At 51.7% G+C, this 21,702-nt stretch overlaps 1 protein-coding gene across 5 annotated transcripts; it reads right to left on the reverse strand.

Annotated features, from left to right (window-relative positions):
* Positions 1-53: 53 nt before the first annotated feature.
* On the reverse strand, positions 54-21,654 carry RPRD2 (regulation of nuclear pre-mRNA domain containing 2). 5 transcript variants are annotated; one of them, XM_074929004.1, is made up of 12 exons: positions 21,166-21,654; positions 14,476-14,605; positions 11,649-11,749; positions 10,379-10,456; positions 8,993-9,045; positions 7,599-7,725; positions 6,533-6,708; positions 5,575-5,860; positions 4,986-5,252; positions 4,500-4,703; positions 1,528-3,854; positions 54-1,491 (listed from the first exon to the last, which is right to left on the reverse strand). In XM_074929004.1, exons 1-12 carry the CDS (start codon positions 21,383-21,385, stop codon positions 1,123-1,125), a joined length of 4,338 nt encoding a protein of 1,445 aa, XP_074785105.1. In that variant the 5' UTR covers positions 21,386-21,654; the 3' UTR covers positions 54-1,122. The 5 variants fall into 5 exon arrangements, with proteins under 5 accessions (XP_074785105.1, XP_074785104.1, XP_074785106.1 ...); XM_074929003.1 differs by having other exon boundaries at positions 54-3,854; XM_074929005.1 differs by lacking the exon at positions 10,379-10,456 and having other exon boundaries at positions 54-3,854.
* Positions 21,655-21,702: the final 48 nt, after the last annotated feature.

A 21,702-nucleotide genomic window follows, 5' to 3' on the forward strand; every position in this document is an offset into this window, starting at 1 on the left:
ATATAAAAGCCGCCGGGGCGGCCCTGGGCAGGGGGAAAAAAAAAAGGGGGGGGGGGGGGGGGCAGCACCCCGAGCCCCCCCCCCCCCCGGGCTCTGTCTGCGCGTTTTGAACGATCCAAGAGATGGAATTAAAAAGTGATTATTATATACACACACGTAGAAAGTCAACAGTGTTCCCAGGGGAAAAAAAAAAAAACCCAAAAAAAACCTAAAAAAAAAAAAAATCAAAATAAAAAAATAAACAAAACAAAAAAAACAACCAACAGACAACAGATTTATTTTTTTTTGTTTGTTTTTTTCTTTTTTTTTTTTTTTTCCCGAGGAGGGTGAGCTGGAGGGGAGGGGGGGGGTGTGTGGGGAGGGTGTGGAACAGGCTGGGGGGGAACCCCCTCCTCACTCCTAGGGCGCCGGGAGCCAAACAGTCCGCGGAAATCATCATAGGGTGGTGGGTTTATTTTTTTTTTTTTTAAATTTTTACCTTTTTTTTTTTTTTTTGGTGGTTTTTTTGCCAGCTAAAGGGGGAGCGGCGACCGTCGCTGCAGAGGAAGGCACAGGAGGGGTGGGGGGGGGTCTCTGCCACCACCAGCGCTTGGCCCCTTCACTCCTCCCTGCAGCAGCGATTTGGTAAATCGGCTAAAAAACATCATCCCAAGAGCACGCTTCATCTTTCCTTGTGTTTTTTTAAGGTGTTTTTTCTTTTTTTTTTTCTTTTATTCTTTTTTTTTTGTGGCTTTTTTTTTTTTTTTAAGCTTTTTAAACTACTACTGGAAGTTTTCCTTTCAACAGCAATGCTTCTTTTTGTTAAAACACTTTTTTTTTTTCTGTGTGTTTTTTTTTTTTTCTCGCTAGTCTTGCACCAACTGGATGGGCTTGGGAAAGAAACGACCAAAAAAAAAAAAAAAAAACCAAAAAAAACAAAAAACCCGATATAAAAAAAACAAAACAAAACAAAACAAAACCAAAAACAACCCAAAATGTTTAATTTAGGAGAAGGTTATGGGGCTTCTTAAAGGCAAGAAAAAAAATAAAACGTGGAAAAAAAAAAACCCAAACAAGTGAAAGCGCTACTCCGCTGCTCTCTACAGCGTCCGGATGCCTTCGCTCGGGAGCTGGGCGTCTGCTTCAGTACCTGGGGGGGAAGAAGGGGCGTTTTGGGGTGAAGAAGGGGGACCCCCTCCCGAAGGGCGGCCGGGGCCTTTTCAGGCTATGGAAGGGGTCTCTGCTTACGAAGGGCTCTCGCGGTCTGAATTCAGCGCGGGGGGTCCTGACCAGCACCCCGCCGCGGCTGGCACCGTCCCTGTGAGCGGGGGGGCCCAGGCCGCGGGCCGCCCCCAGCTGCTCCCTGGAGAGGGGGGTCAGCCCCACGGCCTCGCGGGAGCGGGCCAGGGGGGCTGCGGCGTGGTCCCGCTGTTGGGCTTGGGCCAGCGGTTCGCGGGGCTGGGGGTGCACGGAGAAATGCTCTTTCATCGTCCCTTGGTGGATGGTAGCGTGCTCCTTGGGGAAGGCGCCGGCGCCGTGCTCCACCGCCATGGGGGGCGGCGCGGGGAAGGGGACGGCGCCGTGTTCCCCGGCCGGCGGCGGCTGGGCGGGGAAGGGGACGTTGGCGTGTTCCCCGGGGACGGGGGGCGGCGGGGGCGTGGGGAAGGGGACCCCGGCGTGCTCCACGGAAGGAGGCGGGGGGACGCCGTGGGGCAGGGAGAGCGGAGCGGAGGTTTCCTTCGAGAAAGGGTTGGCGTGATCCACCGACGGCATGCGGGGAGGGACCGAGTGATCCCTCGGGAAGAGGCTGCCGTGGTCCTTGGGGGGAGCAGCGGTGGCGGGCGGGGGCCCGGCGGGGGGACCCACCGCATCCCGTTGGAAGGGAGTCCCGTGCTCGATGGGAGGCGGGGCGAGGGGCGGCGGCGGCGGCGGCGGCAGGTGGTGCTCGAAAGCGGGGCTGAAGTTATTTGTTCGGAAGTTGTTGACGCTCTCCTGGAAAGGGGGAACGTGCTCCTTGTAGGGCGCCGGGAAGCCGCCCATGCCCGGCAGCTCCGAGGCGCCCGAGGGCCCGTTATCGAAGGCGCTTCCGCCGCCGCTCATCTCGAACCAGCCCGTCGCCGCCCGGCTCGCCTCTCGCCCGTGTCCTCTGCTCCCTTTTCCCAGAACCCGGATGGATTCCACGGTCTGGATGGGTTCTCCTGACATCCCCCTGCTCGAGGCATTGTGGTAACCCAACGTTTCGATGGGGGCCCCTTTCTCCTCGGTGCTGTCGGGTAAGTCCAAGCAGGACGAGGAGACCCTGGTCTCGATGCGGTAGTGCTCCTCCTGTGGCTGCGGCTCCCCCTTGGCGGCGCCAGATAAACTCACCCCCTCACCGGAGCTGCTTTTGGAAATCTGACCAAAATGCTTCTCCTCAGAGGGCTTGCGGGAGGCGTTTTTGAGCATGTTCTTGAACTCAATGGTCGAGGTGGCGGAGATGGAAGAACCCAAGGATTTCTCCACGCTCGCCGCGGGAGCTCGGCCCACGGGGCTGGAGAGGGTGTTTGGAGAAGAGAAAAGCGAGCGGTGGGGAAGCGAGTGGGGCGAGTCCGGGTATTGCTTCTGCGCGAGGCCGGAGTGCACCACGGATTTCGGTAAGTTGTTGTGGTTGGAGTCCGGCGTGAAAAACACGTCGTTTTTGCTGGGCGAAGGGGAGCCGTCCGAGGTGGAGTCGTTTCCTCTGAGGCCGTAGCTCCCGTACATCCCCGGAGACGACGCCAGCGGGTCGCAGCTCTCGCTCTGATCAAGAATAGACCTCATGGATGGGGGAAAGGACGACTTGACGCCAAATTCCTGCGATCTTTGACCGTAGCTGGACAGGACTGGCTGGTACTCTGCAGCTTCTGAGAGCTTGCTCGATTTCAAGATAGACTTGGCGGGCTTCTTCTCCAGGTTTAACATGGCCGACGGCGGCGGCCCGGAGTAATCGAAGTCGCGATAATCTTCGTCTTCCTGAAAAGACGTGTCTGGGTAAAACTTCTCCTGGGAGGAGTCCATTAAAGAGGAGGGGATCTCCATGCTGTCTGCAGACTGCTTGTACAAGCCGGCCGGAGACTCTCTGCCGAGGCCGAAGGGCCGGTAGGCGTGCACGGAATTGGAGAGCTCTTGGGAATATCCGTCGTCCCGGCTCTGAAGAGGCGACCTCGTGCTGCTGGGAGTCGAAGAACCGGGGCTCATGATTTTGGACAGCAAGGAGATAGTGTCGACGTTGCTCGACGTCGGCTTGTCCATCATCTCGTCCTGGGTGGGGGTCCCGCTTCGCTCGTCGCGCACTGGTGTTCCGTCCACATTGTCCATGGAAGTGCTGGTAGGACCACGCTGGAAGTCAGATGCGTGACTTTCCGTGGCGATGCTGGACCCTAAGCTGCTGAGGATTGGAATATTCAAGTTCAGACCGCTGAAGCCGGGATTTCCCTTCAAGAAATTGTGTATCTTCATCTCCAGGCTCGGAGAAGGGGGTTCCGATTCCAGCTTCGCTTTTGAAATTTCAGAGGATTGACCCAGTGAGGTTTCTGTTGGCAGAAGGGAGGAAGGACTGGTAGGGTGGGAACTGGAAAATCCCAAGGAATTGGTTGGTGGCTTAAAACTGGAGCTTGACAGCCCTGGGGTATGTCCAACAGGAGCCTTATTAACTGAAGTCGAGGAAACCTCAGCAGTAGAGGAGTTTGGCGAATAACCAAAACTTTTGGATATAAAGGACTGAGTGCTGGAAGGGATATTCCTCCCTTTCGCACAAGGAACAGTTGTGTTGGCTGGCGATGCCGAAGTGCTCTGCGACGCGGCTTCGCTCGACTGAACGGTATTTCCAGCAACGCTCTGAAGTAAGGATGACAAACCTGGAAGAAAAGAACATTGTGTTCAGATATTCAGGTAAGAGGCCAGTGAACCTGAGCCGCTGTCAAGAGAAAGGTTTTGGTATTTGTACCGCAGACGTCGTTCCTTAAAACCACTTCATGTTTTAGCCAGGGAAATGACTGGATTTTGCCGCATTAATATTGACGTTAGCACCCGCCCAGGTGCAAACTTTTGCCAGAGGCTCAGACTGATCTATAAATATAAATTACAACATACATCTGAGTAAGTTGGGTAATAACTCATCCTAGCTTTGTAGCCAGGCGTAAAAAAACTACCCAGCGCTACCGAGCAGGGTAAGGCAAGCGAGGTGCAGAAGCAGGAGCAGCACCTCTCGAAGGTTTCTGCTCTTAAAAAAAAAAAAAAAAAAAAAAAAAAAAAAAAAGCAAAGGACACAGAAACCACAAAGACCTCTCTCGGTCTCCTGTTGCGTTCAGCCAAAACGTGAAGTAATAAAAACTCCCTGGCCTGTAACACCTATGCCACCTGAGAAAGTCATCTGCGTTTGCCTAAGACGTAACACATTCCACATAACTTTTTTTTTTTCCCCCTTCGTTTTTGCTTTAGGGTAAGCACGTTTCAGCCATCAAACACAGAGTCAGCCATTCCCTCAAGACCCACGCCGGTACCTTGCAACGCTGGTGCAGTCTGAGTCTGGGTTTTGGAGAGAGCAGACAAAATACTTTCAGGAGTTATTTCAACTTTGGAGAGAATATTTGCTAACGGATTTGAAGGAGCAGATGGAGTCCCCATGACGGGAGTCTTCAGGCCACTAGTAAGAGCTGTTGGGCTGGTTGGGGTTCCCGGAGAAGGTCTCGAGGCGGGGCTGACACCTAGGATGGAAGCACACACCGCTCACGTCCGTTGCTTCGTTAACAGAAGCTTTTCCTTGGCTCGGGTTTGTTCCACGGATACAACTGCAGCAGAGCTCCGCTGAGCAAAGAGAGGCTCACGCAGCTGACAGTCGTGCGTCAGAGAGACCGAGCCAGATCTTTTAAGTAGTAACTCATTCGTGTTTATTTTGAGACAATTAAAGCTTTAAAAGATTACAAAACAAAACTCCATCGTTAGCTCCGTTAACCAAACGCGTGGGCTGGTATCGCTTCAGCACTCACCTGTGTTTTTCATTACAGAAGTTAAACTGCTAAGAATGGAGCTGATCTTGGCCAGGTCCACGTTGGCCAGGTTGGGCAAGGCAAGTGCTGGCGCCGGGGGGACGGGGGCTGCGCTCGCCGCCTTCGGAGCCGGGGGGGTCGCAGGGGTCTGGGCGGGCGGCGTCACCGTCACCGACGTCGCGGCCGTCGAGGGAACCGCTTTGGGGACGCTTTCAGCCTTGGCGGGGGCCGAAGGTGGGGCAGCCTGCTTCTCCTTCCTCTCTTCCACTGCAGCAGGGAGGGGGAGAACAAGAGCACAACCGTCACCCCGTCCCCGATGAGTTACTTGGGGCAGAGGATTTTCAACAGGTCTGATTCCCGCAGGCTACGTAAAAATGTATCGGAGGAGCAGTTTGGGAGGTGGGAACCATCACGGGTGGATCGAGACTTCCCCGCTCATGTCAGGGGACTGGGGCAGGAGAGGGAAACCCAACAGCACCAACCCGCAGCCCCACGAGCGCTTTGGGCGTCCCAACGAGGCTCGAAAGGGCCGTTTTGTCCCCGCGTCGTTTCGACACGGCACCTCCTCCGCTGCCCCCCCAGCACGTACCGATAATTTTAGACGTATCATCCTCCACGTCCGAGAGCTCCATGTCTTCCACATCCCGATTATCCGTCACAGGCTCCGGAGACGTCGTCTTGCGGCTTCCGACCACCGGAGACCGGGAGTTGTCCTCCTCCCCCATCCCCTGGAAAGGCGACTCGGAGCCCGTCGGGGATGGGGCGTCCATGCTGGGAGAAGGGACAGGAGACTCCTCCGGATCAGGCAGCGTGGCTTTCAACTGGTCCAGCTTCTTCTTTAGATTGCTCACTCGATTAGCAAACGTTTTATAAGCCTGAGAAAGGACGGACATCAGACTGAGTATCTTTTACAGGCAGAGAGCATGCCTTAATTACTTCCCTAACGAAGCAGCACGCAACCTTAGAGAACCATTTCATCAGTAACCTGCACCCTGCAGTAAGATCTCAGCTTTTCAGTGTGGCTTGCAAAGCAACAACCACACACACAAAAAAAGAAAAAAACAGGAAGGCAAAACCTTTTTCCAGAGATTTGAAACAATTTTCATAAAAACCACGACGTTTCCTAACAAATCTGCTGCCTGTTTGTTTTGTTGTTGGTTTTTTTTTTTTTGTAGGGTTGGGGGGATTGGTTGTTTTTACAACACTTTACCGAATTCTTTGTTTGTTCAACTAGTTTGCATATTAATCACAACTTGCGCAGCTTCCAGAATTTAGGATCTGTTAAGACTAACTGTAATTTCGCCCCCGTTTAAAAACCCAGAGGTTTTTAAACCCAGCGACACACAAGAATCGAGCTGCTGTCCCACGGATTTTTGCAGCATCTCCTTTTCCTGCCCGACACCAACTCCGCTCTCTTAAAACCGTTTGTACAACAAACGCACCAAATAAAGGAAGTTGTGAAGAGAGAGCAGATGCATTTTCCAGCCTCCGAGATGCTCAGTGACCGCAGTCAGACGTCGCTCTGCCCGAGGAAAATGTGTACTTACGTTTGCTACCACCTTGACTTCCTTATACTGCGCTTCATAAAATATCCCGGCGTTCTCCAGGGCTTCAGTGAGAGAAGGGCCATTTTTCACTTGTTTGTCTAAGCCATTCACAAACTCTTCCAGCTTTGAGCTTGCTTCTTCGAACTCCTTGGAGAACTTCTTTCCTCCTGTTTTGTCTGCAAGGAGATGAACACCACGTCAATAAGGAGCCGTGCGCCGCCGAACGGGAAATCAGCCCTCGGACGCGCGTCCTCGGCGGCAGCAACGGGGCAGCTCAGACGATGGACACCGTGTGCTCCCCAGTTCACCCATCGTTCAAGACAGAGGCCAAGCTGCAGTTTTTCAACTAGTTATTAGCGATAAATAAATTTAAGACACAGAAGTGTAAACTTTTACCCTTTCAACCACCCAGAGAGCGTACTTCCATTTTGGAAGAGGCAAAAATACTGATTTTTTTTTTTTTTTTTTTCCCCTTTGTTACCACATTCCTAAAATCATCGGGGTTCACAACACCCACGAGTGACCACGACTGTAAACGACCATTTTCAAAGACTGCAGTCACGGGTTACCAAGCACAGCTAGAGCAATCTGCAGTTTTACAATTAAATTTCCTGTTAATACGGCTCAACGTAACTCAGTTCATTTACGCCTAACACACGCTGCTCGCTGTCGGACTCGCAGTTGGCATTCTCAAACCGGAGCCACTGATGGATGCCTTAATTAATTTAAAATATTAAATCCAAAATTATTTAAGGGTTTCTGAGCACATGAAGAACAATGCATGTTTTAACGACCTACGAGGGCGTGTTTGCATAGTACAAAATACATCTTCATCGCTTCTGCTTTGTCCGAGCTCCGCACCCGCGGGTTTTAACAAACAAGTTCGAATTAACAAAGATTTTAGGCTCCTGCTTGGTGGTTCTTAACAGCACTTTGAAATTTTGGCATTTTACAGACAAGAGTCTGATTTTCTGGTCTAAGGCTCAACGGAACCGAGGCGCTCCCACGACTGCATCTGCACCTCCTTCAGTTAGGTCGGGTTTTGTTCGTTAAACGCCGTCTTTACCTTTTAAGCATTTAAGCGTTTCGGTGCTGCACACATCCACTCTCATCGTGGAAAGCTGCTTCTCTTTCAGCTCTATCTGGTCTTCCGAGCGCTTGTATAATAGCAACTCATCAATGAGAGACTGTGGCTGAAAAAAAATAAAAACCAAAACAAGAAAAGCATCCTCATCACATTCCACGGAAGAGAAGCCCCGCTGCGCTGAGCTAAACCTGCTTCAGCAACAACAAACGCTCCGGGTTCAAGATCATTTCTGAATGAGGGCTAAGGCAGAAACGGACCGGGCGAATCTCTGGATTTTTAAGCTCAAGTCAAACAGACCAGCAGACCTGGGCTCAGGCAGGGGCTGTAATTCTACAATTCTACGAGTTAAGGGTAGAGTCAGGCCTTTTTTATTTTCTTTTTTTCCACTCCACTAGTGCCCATGCGTTTCATTAACACACCGCAATCCTTTGGGGGACCTAATTTCTTGCCACCAACTCCTCAGCCAACCTAAACTCCTCCTGCACTAGGACGAGCCGACCGTACGCTGCGGGCAGCCCCGCTCAGCGCAGAGCCCGGGGAGTTTGCACGGCCCCCGGGAAGGCAAATCGCTCTCTTGTACCAGGTTACCCCAAATGAAAACCAGTGTTTGTGCAGGGAGTCCCTGCTCCAAACGCTTTCCAGCTGTCCTGTTGTCCCTAACGGTGCACAGAAGTGGGGGCAGCCCAAATAAAACTCACAGCTGCGATGTCTAACAGCTGTTCTAGGCCAAGGAACGAAAAAACCCCAAATACGCAAGCTTCCCATCGAGCTTACGCTGCTGGTGGACGTAAGCTACGCAGAAGCTACAGCCTGAGGACGGAGGTTAGAGCAACAGAATATTTCACCTCGATTCCTGGGTTCAGTTTTGGGCCCCTCACCCCAAAAAGGCCATTGAATGACTCGAGCGTGGCCAGAGAAGGGCAACGGAGCCGGGGCAGGGTCTGGAGCACAGGTCTGCTGGGGAGCGGCTGGGGGAACTGGGGGGGTTCAGTCTGGAGAAGAGGAGGCTGAGGGGAGACCTCCTGGCCCTCTGCAACTCCCTGCCAGGAGGGGGCAGAGAGGGGGGATGAGTCTCTGGAGCCAAGGCCCCAGCGCCAGGCCCCGAGGGAATGGCCTCAAGCTGCCCAGGGCAGGGTCAGGCTGGCTCTGAGGAAGGATTTCTGTGCAGAAGGGGCTGTTGGGCGTTGGAATGGGCTGCCCAGGGCAGGGGGGAGTCCCCGGGATCCCTGGGGGGGTTGAAGAGTCGGGCTGAGCCAGCGCTGAGGGATCTGGCAGAGCTGGGAACGGTCAGTGCTAGGCTAACAGTTGGACTAGATGATCTTCAAGGTCCTTTCCGACCTAGCTGATTCTGTGATTTCCACTTGCAGACTTACTCTGAACTCAGCAACAATCTTGGACTTCAAAGCAGCTTTCGGGTTCGTGGATGCTGTTGGAATAAAGAACAAGTATAAGGAAACCGAGGAACTACATCCCGACTAAAAGTAAGTCACAAAAGGCAGTTCTGTTAAAAATATTTTAACATAACGCAACAAAAGATGCGCAGGCTGTTGTTACTCATCACATTTTCCCCTCCACACAGATTTCCCTCAGCGCTCTGGCTTTCTGTTAGCTAATCGGGACACAGTCACATGCAGAGAGATCATGACCGATGTCAACAAATTATATATTATTGGGGTTTATGTTTGGTTTTGGGGTTATTTTTTTTTAACGGGCTATAAAAATTCACTGTGCATACCTTTTCCAGCTCTACGGTTGGGAAGACAAGTCCCTGCAAGGGCTGATCTAACAGCCTTACCCCGTGAGTTTATAGCTCTCTACAAGGCAGGTGACGTTATTCCCCAAGTGCCAGACTTAGAGCAGACACGTGCAGCCCAGAGTTTCCTTTGGACGGCGTCTCCCTCTGGTACTTACTAGGCCTAACCGTGCTCTCAACCTTAAAAACTGTTACACCTTTACTCTGACATCTTACTAACAGAGCAGGGGGGAACGAACCCCACTATCAAGAGCCACTAAATCCATTGGTTTCTGGACAAAACACGAGAAACATCTGATAAGAAGCAAACCACCTTTCAGCCACGCTGAATACAGCACATTTTTATTCGGGAAAGCAGGTTGTGATGTTAAGCCAAGTAATAAACGCTTCCAAACTCTTTTGTTAACCTTCTGAGCTCAGCACTCGTAGGGGCGGGCGCACGCCACGTCTCACACCTAACGTTCTCTTTACGGACCCTTCGAGGCGTTGGCGTGTACCGAGATTACTGAGAGTGGTTTATTACAAAACGCATTTCCCGCTAGACTGCGCTCCCCGACGCCAAAGTTCGTTATCTGCACTGCCAGCTTCCAGTTTTCTTTAATCCTAGCACCTAGTTTGCTGCTGAAGACGTGTTCCTGAGCACGAAGGTAGTGTCCACCTCCTGCTGCCAAAGCACACGGTTCTGTCTGTCTTCATCTCTGAATAGTCTAACGCCAGTTTCCAAGGGGTTCCACCAGCTCTTTCCTCTACTGTTCATAATCTCCGCTCTCAAAAAGATTTAATTTTTTTTTTTTTTTTGGTTATTTCATTCCTTTAAAAAGTGGTTCTCTAGCAACAACTCCTTGGTGCTTTACATATTAGTCTGTAAGGAGCTTTACAAGCCTGGAAGATGCATGCTGGCTCATGTTTTAGTCCAGGTACTCTGCCCAGTTTGGGCTAGCCTTTCTTCTCTTCCTCGAGAAGGCAATTTCTATATTAGTTCAGAGAGTTCACATTGTTTCCTTACTTTGCGATTTCTTCCACGGCTTATTCGGTTGTTTGTTCAGAGTTTCTTTCAGCTGCTTCTGAGTTTTGAAAGTGGTACCTGGAAAACATTTCATTTTTTGCAGTCTGGCACTATGGGATTCCTTTAAGAATCTGGTTTTGGTGCCATAGGGTTGCACGGTAAAAGAGTGAACAGAAATTTGTTTTAAAATACCTAGACCAACTTCCTTAGGTGAGCTGCTGGATGCCCAAGAGAACCTAAGTTTACTCAGGAATACAGCAACCTGTGGGATGGTCTTCTATTTTTTAAATCAAGTTTCTGTTTGCCCTTACACTAAGACAGTTCAAAAAAAAAAAAAAAAAAAAAAAATCACAGTAATGACCAGAGTAAAAAGAAAAAAACACAAGGCATCTAAAAATAAAAAGTAGACCACTTGGCTCTTTAGACAGGCTTTTACAAAATCAGCATTCAACAGGCAAGTAATAAAAGTCAGGGAAAATAGCCCCAATACCTAATTCACAAGTAAACTGAAATATTTTTGGTTTCAAGTTACAAAAATTAAGGAGATTTCGGGATGTACGTATAAACTTCACTTCTCAGCATGCAACGCCCAACTAAAGCCTTTCCACCTGCCAACGCCTGAACCCGAGACGCCGTGTTTCTCCTGCCATGACGACAACCGGCCCTCAGAGCCACCCCTGGGGATCTCCTGGAGCACCTTTAGCTCTTAACGATGTGACCGAGTAAAGCAGAAACACGGACTCGTTCCCTTCAAGTATTTGAGTATCGGCTCGTTTCTGCTTTTAACTGACTAGGCACGTTTCCAGTTAACGTTAGCTATTTCAGCTTTTAAGCTGAGTTCTTTCACTCGAGGACACTTCACTCTCCAGCTCTGCTTCCAGCCTCTTTCCTACACCACAAATATTATTAGTAAAAACAACTGATTTGTTAAAACAGGCTCAGAGGTAGGGCCAAGGACACAAAGGTAGAGCCGGGGCACCGTGTTCAGGACTTGTAGGACCACTTTACCCTCACGTTCTGTTTACTCTCAGCTGGAACAATTCCAGCTTATGTGAAAGGATTCAGAGTTGTCTTCAGAAAGGTACAAAAAGATGTGAAGCAGATTAAATCAGTGCTGCTCACATACAACACCTCGCTACTTTAAAGTCTGCGCTAGGTGGAAATGCAGAAAGAACAGACATAAGCTCATTTCACTCCGCAATAGCAGACATTTTCTTGAACCTCACACGTTAGTTTGTAAGGTAAGAAATGCAAAGGGTAAGTAACTTACTCAGAGCTTCTTTTAGTGCCAAAATGGTTTCCTCAGGGTACACATTTCTGTCCTCCCAGATTTTGAAGATTCTTTCAATAGATTTGGAAACGGATGGATCCCTGAAAAAGAAAAGCGTAGTGGGTTTTCTTTACCCCCTCACTCTAATTTCTTGTGATTCCAGAATGGATAATAATAAAAATAATTATGTATTTAAATCCAAACTTTCAAAGACCCTTCAGACCAGGTAGTTCTTTGTCCAGGTGATGGCTATAGTTCTACTACAAGGGGTCCCAGTGAACCAACGCAGCAAGTCCACACACTTGGAATTAATTGTAAGGGATCAAGGCCCCTTTTTGGGTAAAATGACAAGGTTTCAGAGCGGTAAGAACACCAGTAGGATTTCTCTGAAGCCCTTTTTCATAAGAAAAAAATGATTTTGTTACTCTTCCAAAGCAGCTTTCTGTGTGGATGCTCTGGGAAACAAGTGATTCTTCCAGGGAAGAAAATAAAACATTACTCCCTTCACAGAGAAGAGTAAGTGCTTCAGGGAGAAGTGACTGAACTTCATCAGAACAACGAGCCCTCGCACTTGTCTCTGATCACACATCCCCTCTGTGCCTAGCAGCACTTGGGAGTTAAGAATGTCATCTGTAAGAATCCAAAGAAAGAAAAGGAGATGGCCTGGTCTCAAATAGTGTATCTTGTGCAGGGGCTTCTGTCTCAAGGAAAAAACAAAAAGACAAAATAAAACATCTGTAAGCACCCACCCGCCGAGTGCGTTCTCCCTAGACACTCGAGTCAACACAAGGGCACGGACCCAGGGGACAGCTCTGGGATGAGAGGAAAAACACGCGACCAGAGCAGTTGTCACGCTGGTAATCACCCAAACGCAGGGCGGTTCCTGCAAAGCAACCCCAATGAAAGCTCACGTGCCCTGAATTTAGCACTGAGGGCAGCTGGCGAGCCCGACCCCTGCCAACAACCAGAGGCGACTGGGGGCACCAACAGGACACGGACCTGCTCCAGCGGGGCCAGAGGAGGCCACGGAGATGCTGGGGGGGCTGGAGCCCCCCTGTGAGGACAGGCTGGGAGAGTTGGGGGGTTCAGCTGGAGGAGAGAAGGCTCCGGGGAGACCTTAGAGCGGCCCCCCAGGGCTGAAAGGGGCTGCGGGAAAGGGGGGGGGACTCTGGATCAGGGGGAAGGGGTTTAACCTGAGAGAGGGGAGATTCAGGTGAGATCTGAGGCAGAAATTCTCCCCTGGGAGGGGGGTGAGGCCCTGGCACAGGCTGCCCAGAGCAGCTGGGGCTGCCCCCTCCCTGGAAGGGCTCAAGGCCGCGTTGGACGGGGCTTTGGGCAACCTGGGCTGGGGGAAGGTGGCCCTGCCCGGGGCAGGGGGTGGCACTGGGGGGGCTGTAAGGTCCCTCCCAACCCAAACCTCTCTGTGATGATTCGATGATGATGATGACTTTGAGCCCTGCTGCGATCACATTCCGGTTGCGTCCCAAGAAAGAACAATGCATTTTTCTCGCCGCTTTTTCTGATTTTTAAACCAACAAGAAGAAGGTGAGTCACTGAGACTCTGCCGGGGAGTGACACGGCTGTCCCTGGCCATGCAAAGCTTTGCAGAGGGACAGACAGAACGACAGCACCTCTCGGGGCCAGCGAGGTGCACGGGGAAGAGACAGCAATCTTCCATCAGGTCCATAAAGGGCAGCCAAGTCACAGCCCTGGGGTACACAAACTCTGAGGGACAGAAGCAGCAAATTCACAGAACTTTTATCCATGTCATTATTTCTGTAGCAACATCTGGAACAGGACTGGGCTTGATAAAACCCGTCGGGGTTATCGAAGGATTGGTAACTGTAGCTTTTCCTGCTCTTTCGCTTCGGTAGCTGATAACCTCAGATTTTTTTCTCCCTCCTCCTCACTGTTGCCATCTATTAATGGTATTTTCAACCTTCTCTTCTGGCAGCTTACATTTAAATACAAGCTGATGAGCAGTCCAACTTTAACCTTTTCCCTGCCTCGTGCTACCTTCAACCATCTGCCGCTTCAAACTCTGATCCAAAGACAAACCAGCAACGTCACGTTACTGCTCCGGAGCTGCTTTGTATTTTTACTACGTCCTGGCCCTTAGAGACCATCTGGTTTGAGGAAGATTCCAAAACCAAAACGGAGAGCGGTACCGATGGGATGGGGCTTGCCTCGTTTGGACCCAGGCCAGCACGAGATCTTTTCGTCCCACGTTAACTCTGATAAATTAAAGCCTCCGATTTCCAGCAGAGCACAAAACCACCTTTGAGGACGCGTTGCTCTGAAATAACGTTTTAGCAGATGGGTACGGCAGCGCGGGAGCAGCTCGCAGAAGCCAGGCAGGGGTTAGAGCGGCATCTGCGACGCTCGTTCTCTTGGTGGAGACCACAAAGACTCCCTCCTCCTCTTCTTCCCTGTCTTATTGCACCCCTCCTCGCTGCGAGGGCTCCCCTGAGTCTGCCACCGTCCCCCCCAGCAGCAGCAACACAAGCCACAGGTGCCTGCAGGCAAGGGGAGGGCAGAGCCCCAGGGCACACACGTACTGGTGCAAGACTGGCCCCTCGCAGCGCTTCACGTGATCCTTTTACTCAAACGAGACCCCCGTGCAAATTAAAAGGCAGCTCTACGCCCGTTCTAGCGTACTTCGCGTAGAGAAGCTCAAACCCACAGAGTTTTCCTCAAAATTTTCCTCAAAAATTTTGAAAAATTTCAAAAATTTTCCTCAAAATCTTGCTGAGGGACTTTGAGACGTTAGAAGAAAAATTGACATTTCTGGAGATATTCAACCTTTCCAACGCAAATCGTTACTTACTTCACTAATGAAGCAGCTTCAGGAAGCACTTCTGCAAACGTATCACGAAAGACAATTGCATTTTTTCTCTTGCAGTTCTGTATGACGTCATTGGCCAAGTAAAAAAGGTTCAGTCGATGAGGAAAGGCAGCTAAAGACAAAAAGAAAATTCAGATTCATCATCAAGTAGAAGCAGTCACCCCAACCGCATTTCAGTAACAACCTTTAAATTCCTGGGGTGTTTTTTGTTGTTTTGGTTTGGTTTTTTTTTCCCAGCATTTCTGTCAACATCCAAGGGCAAGTCCAATGGTCAAAACTGGGGACTGGAGAGGAAATGGTCAATTTACAAATCATTTCCAGATCTTCCCAAAACCTGCTTGTTTGGTAAAGTCAAGCCTAAACTCTGACTTGGGCTCAGAAAGGACACAGAAAGCTGCTGACCTGTGCTATTTCCACCCTACCCGCAGAGCCACCAACGATCAGCATCGCCTGCCTAAGAGGTCAAACACAAAATGCACAAATTTCCGCAGGGGCAAAAACCCGCCTGGCTCCAGCACGTGTCTGGTCTGGTCTCCAAATCTCCAGCATCACCCCGTTTGGCTCCTGACTCAGCGAAACCTCCTGTTTAATCATTTAGAGGCCACTTACTCATATTTTCTAAGAATCACCATCAAATCTCCCTTTTTTTTTTTTAAGCTGTAACGGCTTAAAATGGTCTCTAAGATTTGCAGCTTTATCCGGGAGGTTTTTCCAGGCACGTAGCTATGTCCGTACCTGTCTGGAGGGCACTGACTACAGAAGGGAGAGACCTTCTCCACATCCCTTTAGACGTCTCCCACGAATAAACCCACGTTTATTAACACATTTCAGAAGCGCTGGTGGCTCCTCGGACGCAGCTGCCTGGACGGCCCTTCCCGACGTGCGATTTAACACCAGCCAGGCACCAGCTTTTGTGTGGCACACAAAGGACCCCGGGTCCCCGTCCCTTCTCCTCCAGGGATGGATTTCTCTAAAAAAGCACCTCTCCTGTCCCCGCTGAGCCGGCATCGACCCTCGCACCCAGCCCTCCTGCCCCCAGCCGTGCTCCGAACGCGTCCGCACCAAACGCGCCTCTGATATTCCTTATATTCAGCTTCAAATTTAATTATTTCATCAAACCTCTTCTTCAGTCAGCCACTAACAGCGCTTGCAGCACAGTAAGCTCATCCACATGCTAATTAGCTTCTTCACTTAATTTAACGACACAACTCGAGGATTTAAATATAGGAACGGTGACAATAGAGGGTTTTGTTTCACGTGCCCGTGAGCTCTGTCAGGCTCCCACCTTTCCTGCGTTACCCACCCTCCAGCTGTACCCCAGCTGCATTAATAATCAGAGGTTTTGATCTAAAAAGCCTTTTAATTCTCTATCCCACTTCATTTTCCAGTTGTCCCTACCTCGGCAGAGCCTCTTCCCGCAGCGTGGCCACACCTCGTGGCTCTCCTGGCCTCTGGGTTTCCCGTTGGGAAGCTCTTAGCATCACCCCTGGTCCAAAGCCCTCGGGGGGAATTTACCCCTCACCGGCACCACTCCCGCACTCACCACCTGCCACAGAAAAACCCCAAAACCGCTCACCGCAGCGACTCAACCTCCAGCAGCTCCACGCTGTCCTCCTGCTCAAAACTCAACCAGAAATAAAGCCAGGATTTTCACAAAATTCATTTGCACCTTAGACCGCGCCTAAGGAAAAGCCACTACACGAGTATTTTCTAGGTAATGATAAACTCAGATGTTTTTAATAGAAACTAATTGTTAACTTTAATTGCCTGCCTCTTTTCCAACGTTCCTTTCTGACGTAGAGAAGAGGGTCAGCGGCCACCAACAGACTTTGGGCGAGGAGTCCATCAAAGTAGGATCGCAGCCACAGAAATACGGGGTTAGTTCATTTTTAGCGCATCGAAATGCAATTATTCAAAAGCCTTATTACGTGGCAGAGAACCCCTGCTCACGAAGGACACGGCGTGCTCGCGTATGGGAAGCCGGGCACGAACCATCGGTGCTTCGCAGGACTCCTCTCTGTGCTCAACTCTCGTTTTTCCTGCCGAAGGGCTCAATCCCAGAGGAGGAGCCAGCACCAAGCACACAGACGCCGGTCTAGCCCCCACCCGGCACAGGAGTTCCCTTTAAAAGCTCCCACCAGAACATTGTGAGCTCTACGCTGACCTACCAGTACCGAGGGATAACTCAGCAAGGTGCTAAATTGTTCAGAATGAACACCTTCCCCAGCCTCTTCAGGAGAGCAAAGCTGAGGACACGTGCATAGGCTTAGTTTGGTTTGACTGTCAAATCCTCAACAGGCTGACGCCCTGAAGCCTCCACGAGTCCCTACGAGCGGCACCAATTCTGCTCGCTGGCTGCTGGCACCTGCCGAGCGTCACCACCGAGCGGTGGGTGAGCAAGAAGCACCGTGCGGGCCCAAACCCGGGGCAGGAACAACGCGGCAGGTCGAGGGGACAGCCAGCCCCTGCACAGGGGCAAAGGTGTGAGACCCACAGCTGCTGCCTCCACCAGCACTCACCTCTAACCCAGCTCCTCATGTATTTTCCAGCTATTTTTTTTGCTGAAAAAACCCAACATTTTTCATCCTTCCCACGACACTACTCCAACACCGCTCTGGCAGCTGCCATGTCAGGAAGCCTCGACTCCCATGTCCCAGAATAAGCTTTTCTAGCAACAAACACAAGCCCAAGGATTCATTACCAGAAACTGTTATTTACAACCTTCACTCTAAACGTGCTTACACGGCAGATCGGGGTCGGTTTGTTGGAGCGAGAAGCGGAGCGAGGAGTTCTCTGCTCTGCCCGGAGGGCTGGAAATCCAACCGGAGCCGTGCTGCGCTCGCCTGGCTTCCCAAAACAATTTGGAGCCAGCTTTCCCCCAAACATGAGCCTCAATAATCTATCAGATCACCATCCCACCAAAACGGGTTTCCTGCAGTTTAATTAAAACCCAGAACTCCGCTGCTAATTCCCCCGTTGCTCGCTGGGTGTTCTTTCTATCCCGGCGATGTTATCCACCAGCAGAGATAGCGCTGATAGCAGATCTTATGACAGCACACAAAACAGATCTTGGAGACAGACAAACCTTTGATTTAAACGATTCAACATACTCACAGCAGTCAAACACGGCAGAAAAACCCGGAGCCAAGTTCAAGACAAACAGCAAACACACGGAGCACAGCTCACACCATCACCTCCGCCACCGTTTCCACGAGGCTGAACGCAGACCTCAGGCAAGGCAGAATTAATTTAGCTCCTCAATTTACAATTTATAGTATCTATAAAACAAGATTCATCCAAATCGCACAGAAGGAAAAATCCATCCTAGACCAATACCTGGGCTACGGACCGGCTGCACCAAGAAAATCAAGCGCCTTTGGGCCCAAAATGAACTTTGTGCAAGGGGTTTTGACCAGGTTATGCAACGGGCCGTATCTGATGGGTGAACAGCTTCTTAATTACTCCTAGAGTGTCTTGGCTTAAACCAGAGAGGAAATACGGACAAGAAACAGGAAATTTTATAACTGAGCCCACCGCAGCTTTTTACTCAGCTCCAGGATGGCCACCAGCTCCACGGACCGACCTCTCCGGGCGGCCGGCGCGCGACGTGTCCAGTTTAACTCCCGTTTAAGAGCTGCTCATGTGGACACACCGACAAGACTCTCCCACGAGCAAGCTCTGGATCAAAAACTTCCCCGGGGTAAAGCTATCGCAGCATTACTCTGCAGCAACATTTATGTTGTGAAGCTCTTGGTCAACAAGCGCAGCCGTGACCGGCTCATGCTGAGGACAAGCCTTGACCCGGGAAGGGAGATGCCCACGACAACAACGTATTTAAATACCAGCACTCTTTTTTTTTTTTCCCCCCCCTTCTCCTTAAAGGACCAAATTCCTTCTCCAAGTAGTCACATAACTCTTTGGTTAAACTGTATTTTTCACATCAGCTGAAATAAATATCTAACAGCAAAGTGCAGAAAAATCCATCGAGATGTGGTAAAATGAAGATGCTGGGAAACCCCCAAAGCAAAATGTTTCCGTGCAGGGGGAGAGGGACCGACCACTCCCAGTGCCGAAGCACCCAGGAGACCCCCAAAGCTCAGGCAAAATCCCTTCACAGCCTGAGGCAGAGGCACCAACTGCCCTGCACACCAGCCCAACACCTACTTACTCTGATTTACAGAAGAATAAAAAGGCCAATCTTTTTCCCCACACTTGACGTTTTCTATCTCCTGCAAGAAACTGCCCTCAGCCCAAGTCCAGCATCGCTGGAGAGACACGGGGCAGGAACTGTCCTGCTCAAGGGTTTCACACATCACAGAGATGCACATCTAAGAGATACGAAGGCAATTCTCCCCCCGATTAAACGCAGGCGCCTTCATCTTCACCCAGACAGAGCACCGAGATACTGCCCCCATCACATCCATCCTTCACAAGGAGCTCCCTGGAAGAAGCAGCTTTTACACATTCTTAGAAGCTTTAGAGTTAAAATATTTAAAATCTGGGAAAGAAACCCAAAAGCAAGCTGTACTCGCCATTGTACCACTGAACTCTTCTTCTCGGGACCACGATTTCTTGCTGCGTGAGAACTGCGGTGTCCTCGGGGCAGAGAATGAAGTGTTCCACGAAGGGAAGAGCAGGAAAAAAACCCCACGTAAGCGGGAAGTAACCAAATAATCAGGGGTCAGGGGACAGCTGCACCACGGCTGCTGCCGAGGGTTGTTTTAGCTGGGACCTCAGATAAGATGCTTAGAGAGGAACTTGGACAAACAGGAGGGGTGTTGAGAAGGGATCCTCGTGAGGGATGTGCAGGGAAAGCCTTGAAAGCGCTTCTACCAAAATAAAACAAAAAGTCCGGGCTGGTACTAAGGGCTCAGGAGCAGGAGCTGACAGCCCAGAGGGTCAAGGGCCCTGCAAGGGGGAACAATTCAACTTCTTTTGACAAGCTTGGGAAGGAGGGAAGGAACAACAGAGGAGTACGAGGGAAAAGGAAGGGGCAGCGCCAAAGCAGCGTCTCTGGAAGCTCAGCTGCCTTGGCCACGAGCTGAAAAGCCGAATGTCAGCCACGGAGAAGCGGCAGGAGTCCAGGGAAGAGCCTCGGCTCCACGAGCCAGCGGGAGCTGGAGGACGATAAACACGGGGGAGTTGCGCTGGCACAAAGGCTCCATGCTCCCGGCGAGCGGCCAGGCAAAGCAAGGACCTGCCCTGAGGTACAGGCAGGGAACGAGGAGCCGCATTTAGGCTCATCATTTGTTTAGGACTAATATTTTGTGCTAGACCGAGGAAATTCCTGAAAACCCTGATATTCCTAGTATCAGCACGCGTTCGTCAATCAAACACTTGAAACCACAATCAAACACTGAAACAATCAAACATTGAAACCACGTCATTCGTTTTATAAGATTTTTCTGTTAACCTTTTAAAATACTGTTACAGCACCAGCTATTTTGCAGTCCTTCTGAAGTGCCTTAGCTTTCCGGAGTTTGTTCAAGTCAAACAGAAGTGACCCTCGCTTTCACTGAGGACCTAGAGAGGAGCCAGGACGGCAGCTGTGACAAGAAAACGCCAAGCCCGGAGGAGTCTGCACATCCGGAGGAGAGATGGGAGCTGGATTTTATTCAGAGGGGTTGTGCTCAGAGCAAGAGGGAGAAGAGGACCAAGGACAGTCCCGCAGGACATCCCTGATGACGAGGGCTGTGAGAGGGAGGATTTCCAGGAGAGGTGGGCAACGACAGCAAAGCAGGATGATGGACCAGGGCCAGCTTCTCCTCACCAGCAGGTCAGTAGGGACCAGAGAACAGCCCTCAGGCTTCCACCTTACTCTCTTTAATCGTGCAGACACGAAAAAAACCCCCATAAATCAAAATTTGGGTGAAGAGGGCCCTCCGCATTTTGCAGCTAAAGAAAAATCAGCTAACCCAAACTTTACAAAAGGCTCAGCACCAACCAGACCGACGCTTTGGGATGGGAACGTTACTGCAAAGCTTACTTTAATTCCTACAACAACAGGCAAAACCTTCACACGGCAGCAAGACAGCGGAGATAACGCCCCCTTGTTTAGACTCATGAAAACATTAACTTTCCCACTCTCGGGTCAGCGCCGCATCGCCTGCGGGCGCTCGCCCGCCAAATCCCACCGTTGGCACTCGATACTTATTTGTGCCCGTGGAAGGGGGCAGCGACAGTCCCTCGCCCCCACAATGCTAAAAGCATCTTTCCTCCAACTTCTCAAAATAACGTTTCAGAAGATCCCGGGCAAGCAGACGCAGAATTCAGGAGGTTGAAGGTGCCACCATTCAGGTGCAGACACGCAATTTGTATTTTTCTAAGCGTGACAAGGTGATGCTAAGCAGAAACCCTGCCCAAGGGCCACGCAACGCCGACCGATTCCCAAGCGAGCAGAAAACCTCACATTCGCTGCCTGATCCTGGTCCAAAACCTCCGGCACAGCCGCGTAAGCTGCGCCCCGTCTCCTGCCCCGCTGCGGACCCCCCCAAGCACAGCCAGCGGCAGCCGACAGCCTCCCGCCCCGCGCACGGTCCTAGCCCCGACAGGCACCGGGAGAAGCGGGACGAGGCTACGGGGAGATGGACGAGCACCTGCCCCGGAGCGAGGGACGGTCCTCCCGGTCGCGGCCTTCCCCCCCCCCCGGCCCGCCGGCCGCCCCGCACTCACAGCGGCGCAGCCACTTCATCCAGTGGTAGACGATGGTGCTGTGGTGCCGCTTGTTCTCCAGGCACCAGGAGGAGAGGCCCTGGATGGACTCCATCGTGTTGGTCACCGCCTGCAGCTTCCTATCGAGCGAGGCCTCCAGCGCGCCGGCCGAGGAGGAGGAGGAGGCGGCGGCCGAGGAGGAGGAGGAGGCCCGGCCGCCGCCTCCGCCGCCCGCCGCCATCTTCCCGCCCTGCTTGCCCAACCGGGCCGCGCGCGGACGGCGGCGGCGCGACGCTTCCCCTGCTCTGGGCCCGGCGGCGGCCCGGACGGCGGCGCCTCAGGAGGCGGCGGGGCCCGCCGCGGCGGGGCGGGGAATGCGGCGGCCCGCTACGTCGGGCCGAAAAGAGACGGCGGGCGGGCGGCGCCGCCCTGAGGGCGATCGTTGGGGCCGCGGCCCTTCGGGCCCGTCCCGCTGCCCCCCGGGCGGCGGCTGGCAGCAGCGGCGGCGGCGGCGGCGCGGTCACCGGCCGGCCCCCCCCGCGCGCAGCGCCCGCCCCC

Source organism: Athene noctua, chromosome 29 (assembly GCF_965140245.1).
Source record: "Athene noctua chromosome 29, bAthNoc1.hap1.1, whole genome shotgun sequence".
In the NCBI taxonomy this organism is placed as follows: domain Eukaryota; kingdom Metazoa; phylum Chordata; class Aves; order Strigiformes; family Strigidae; genus Athene; species Athene noctua.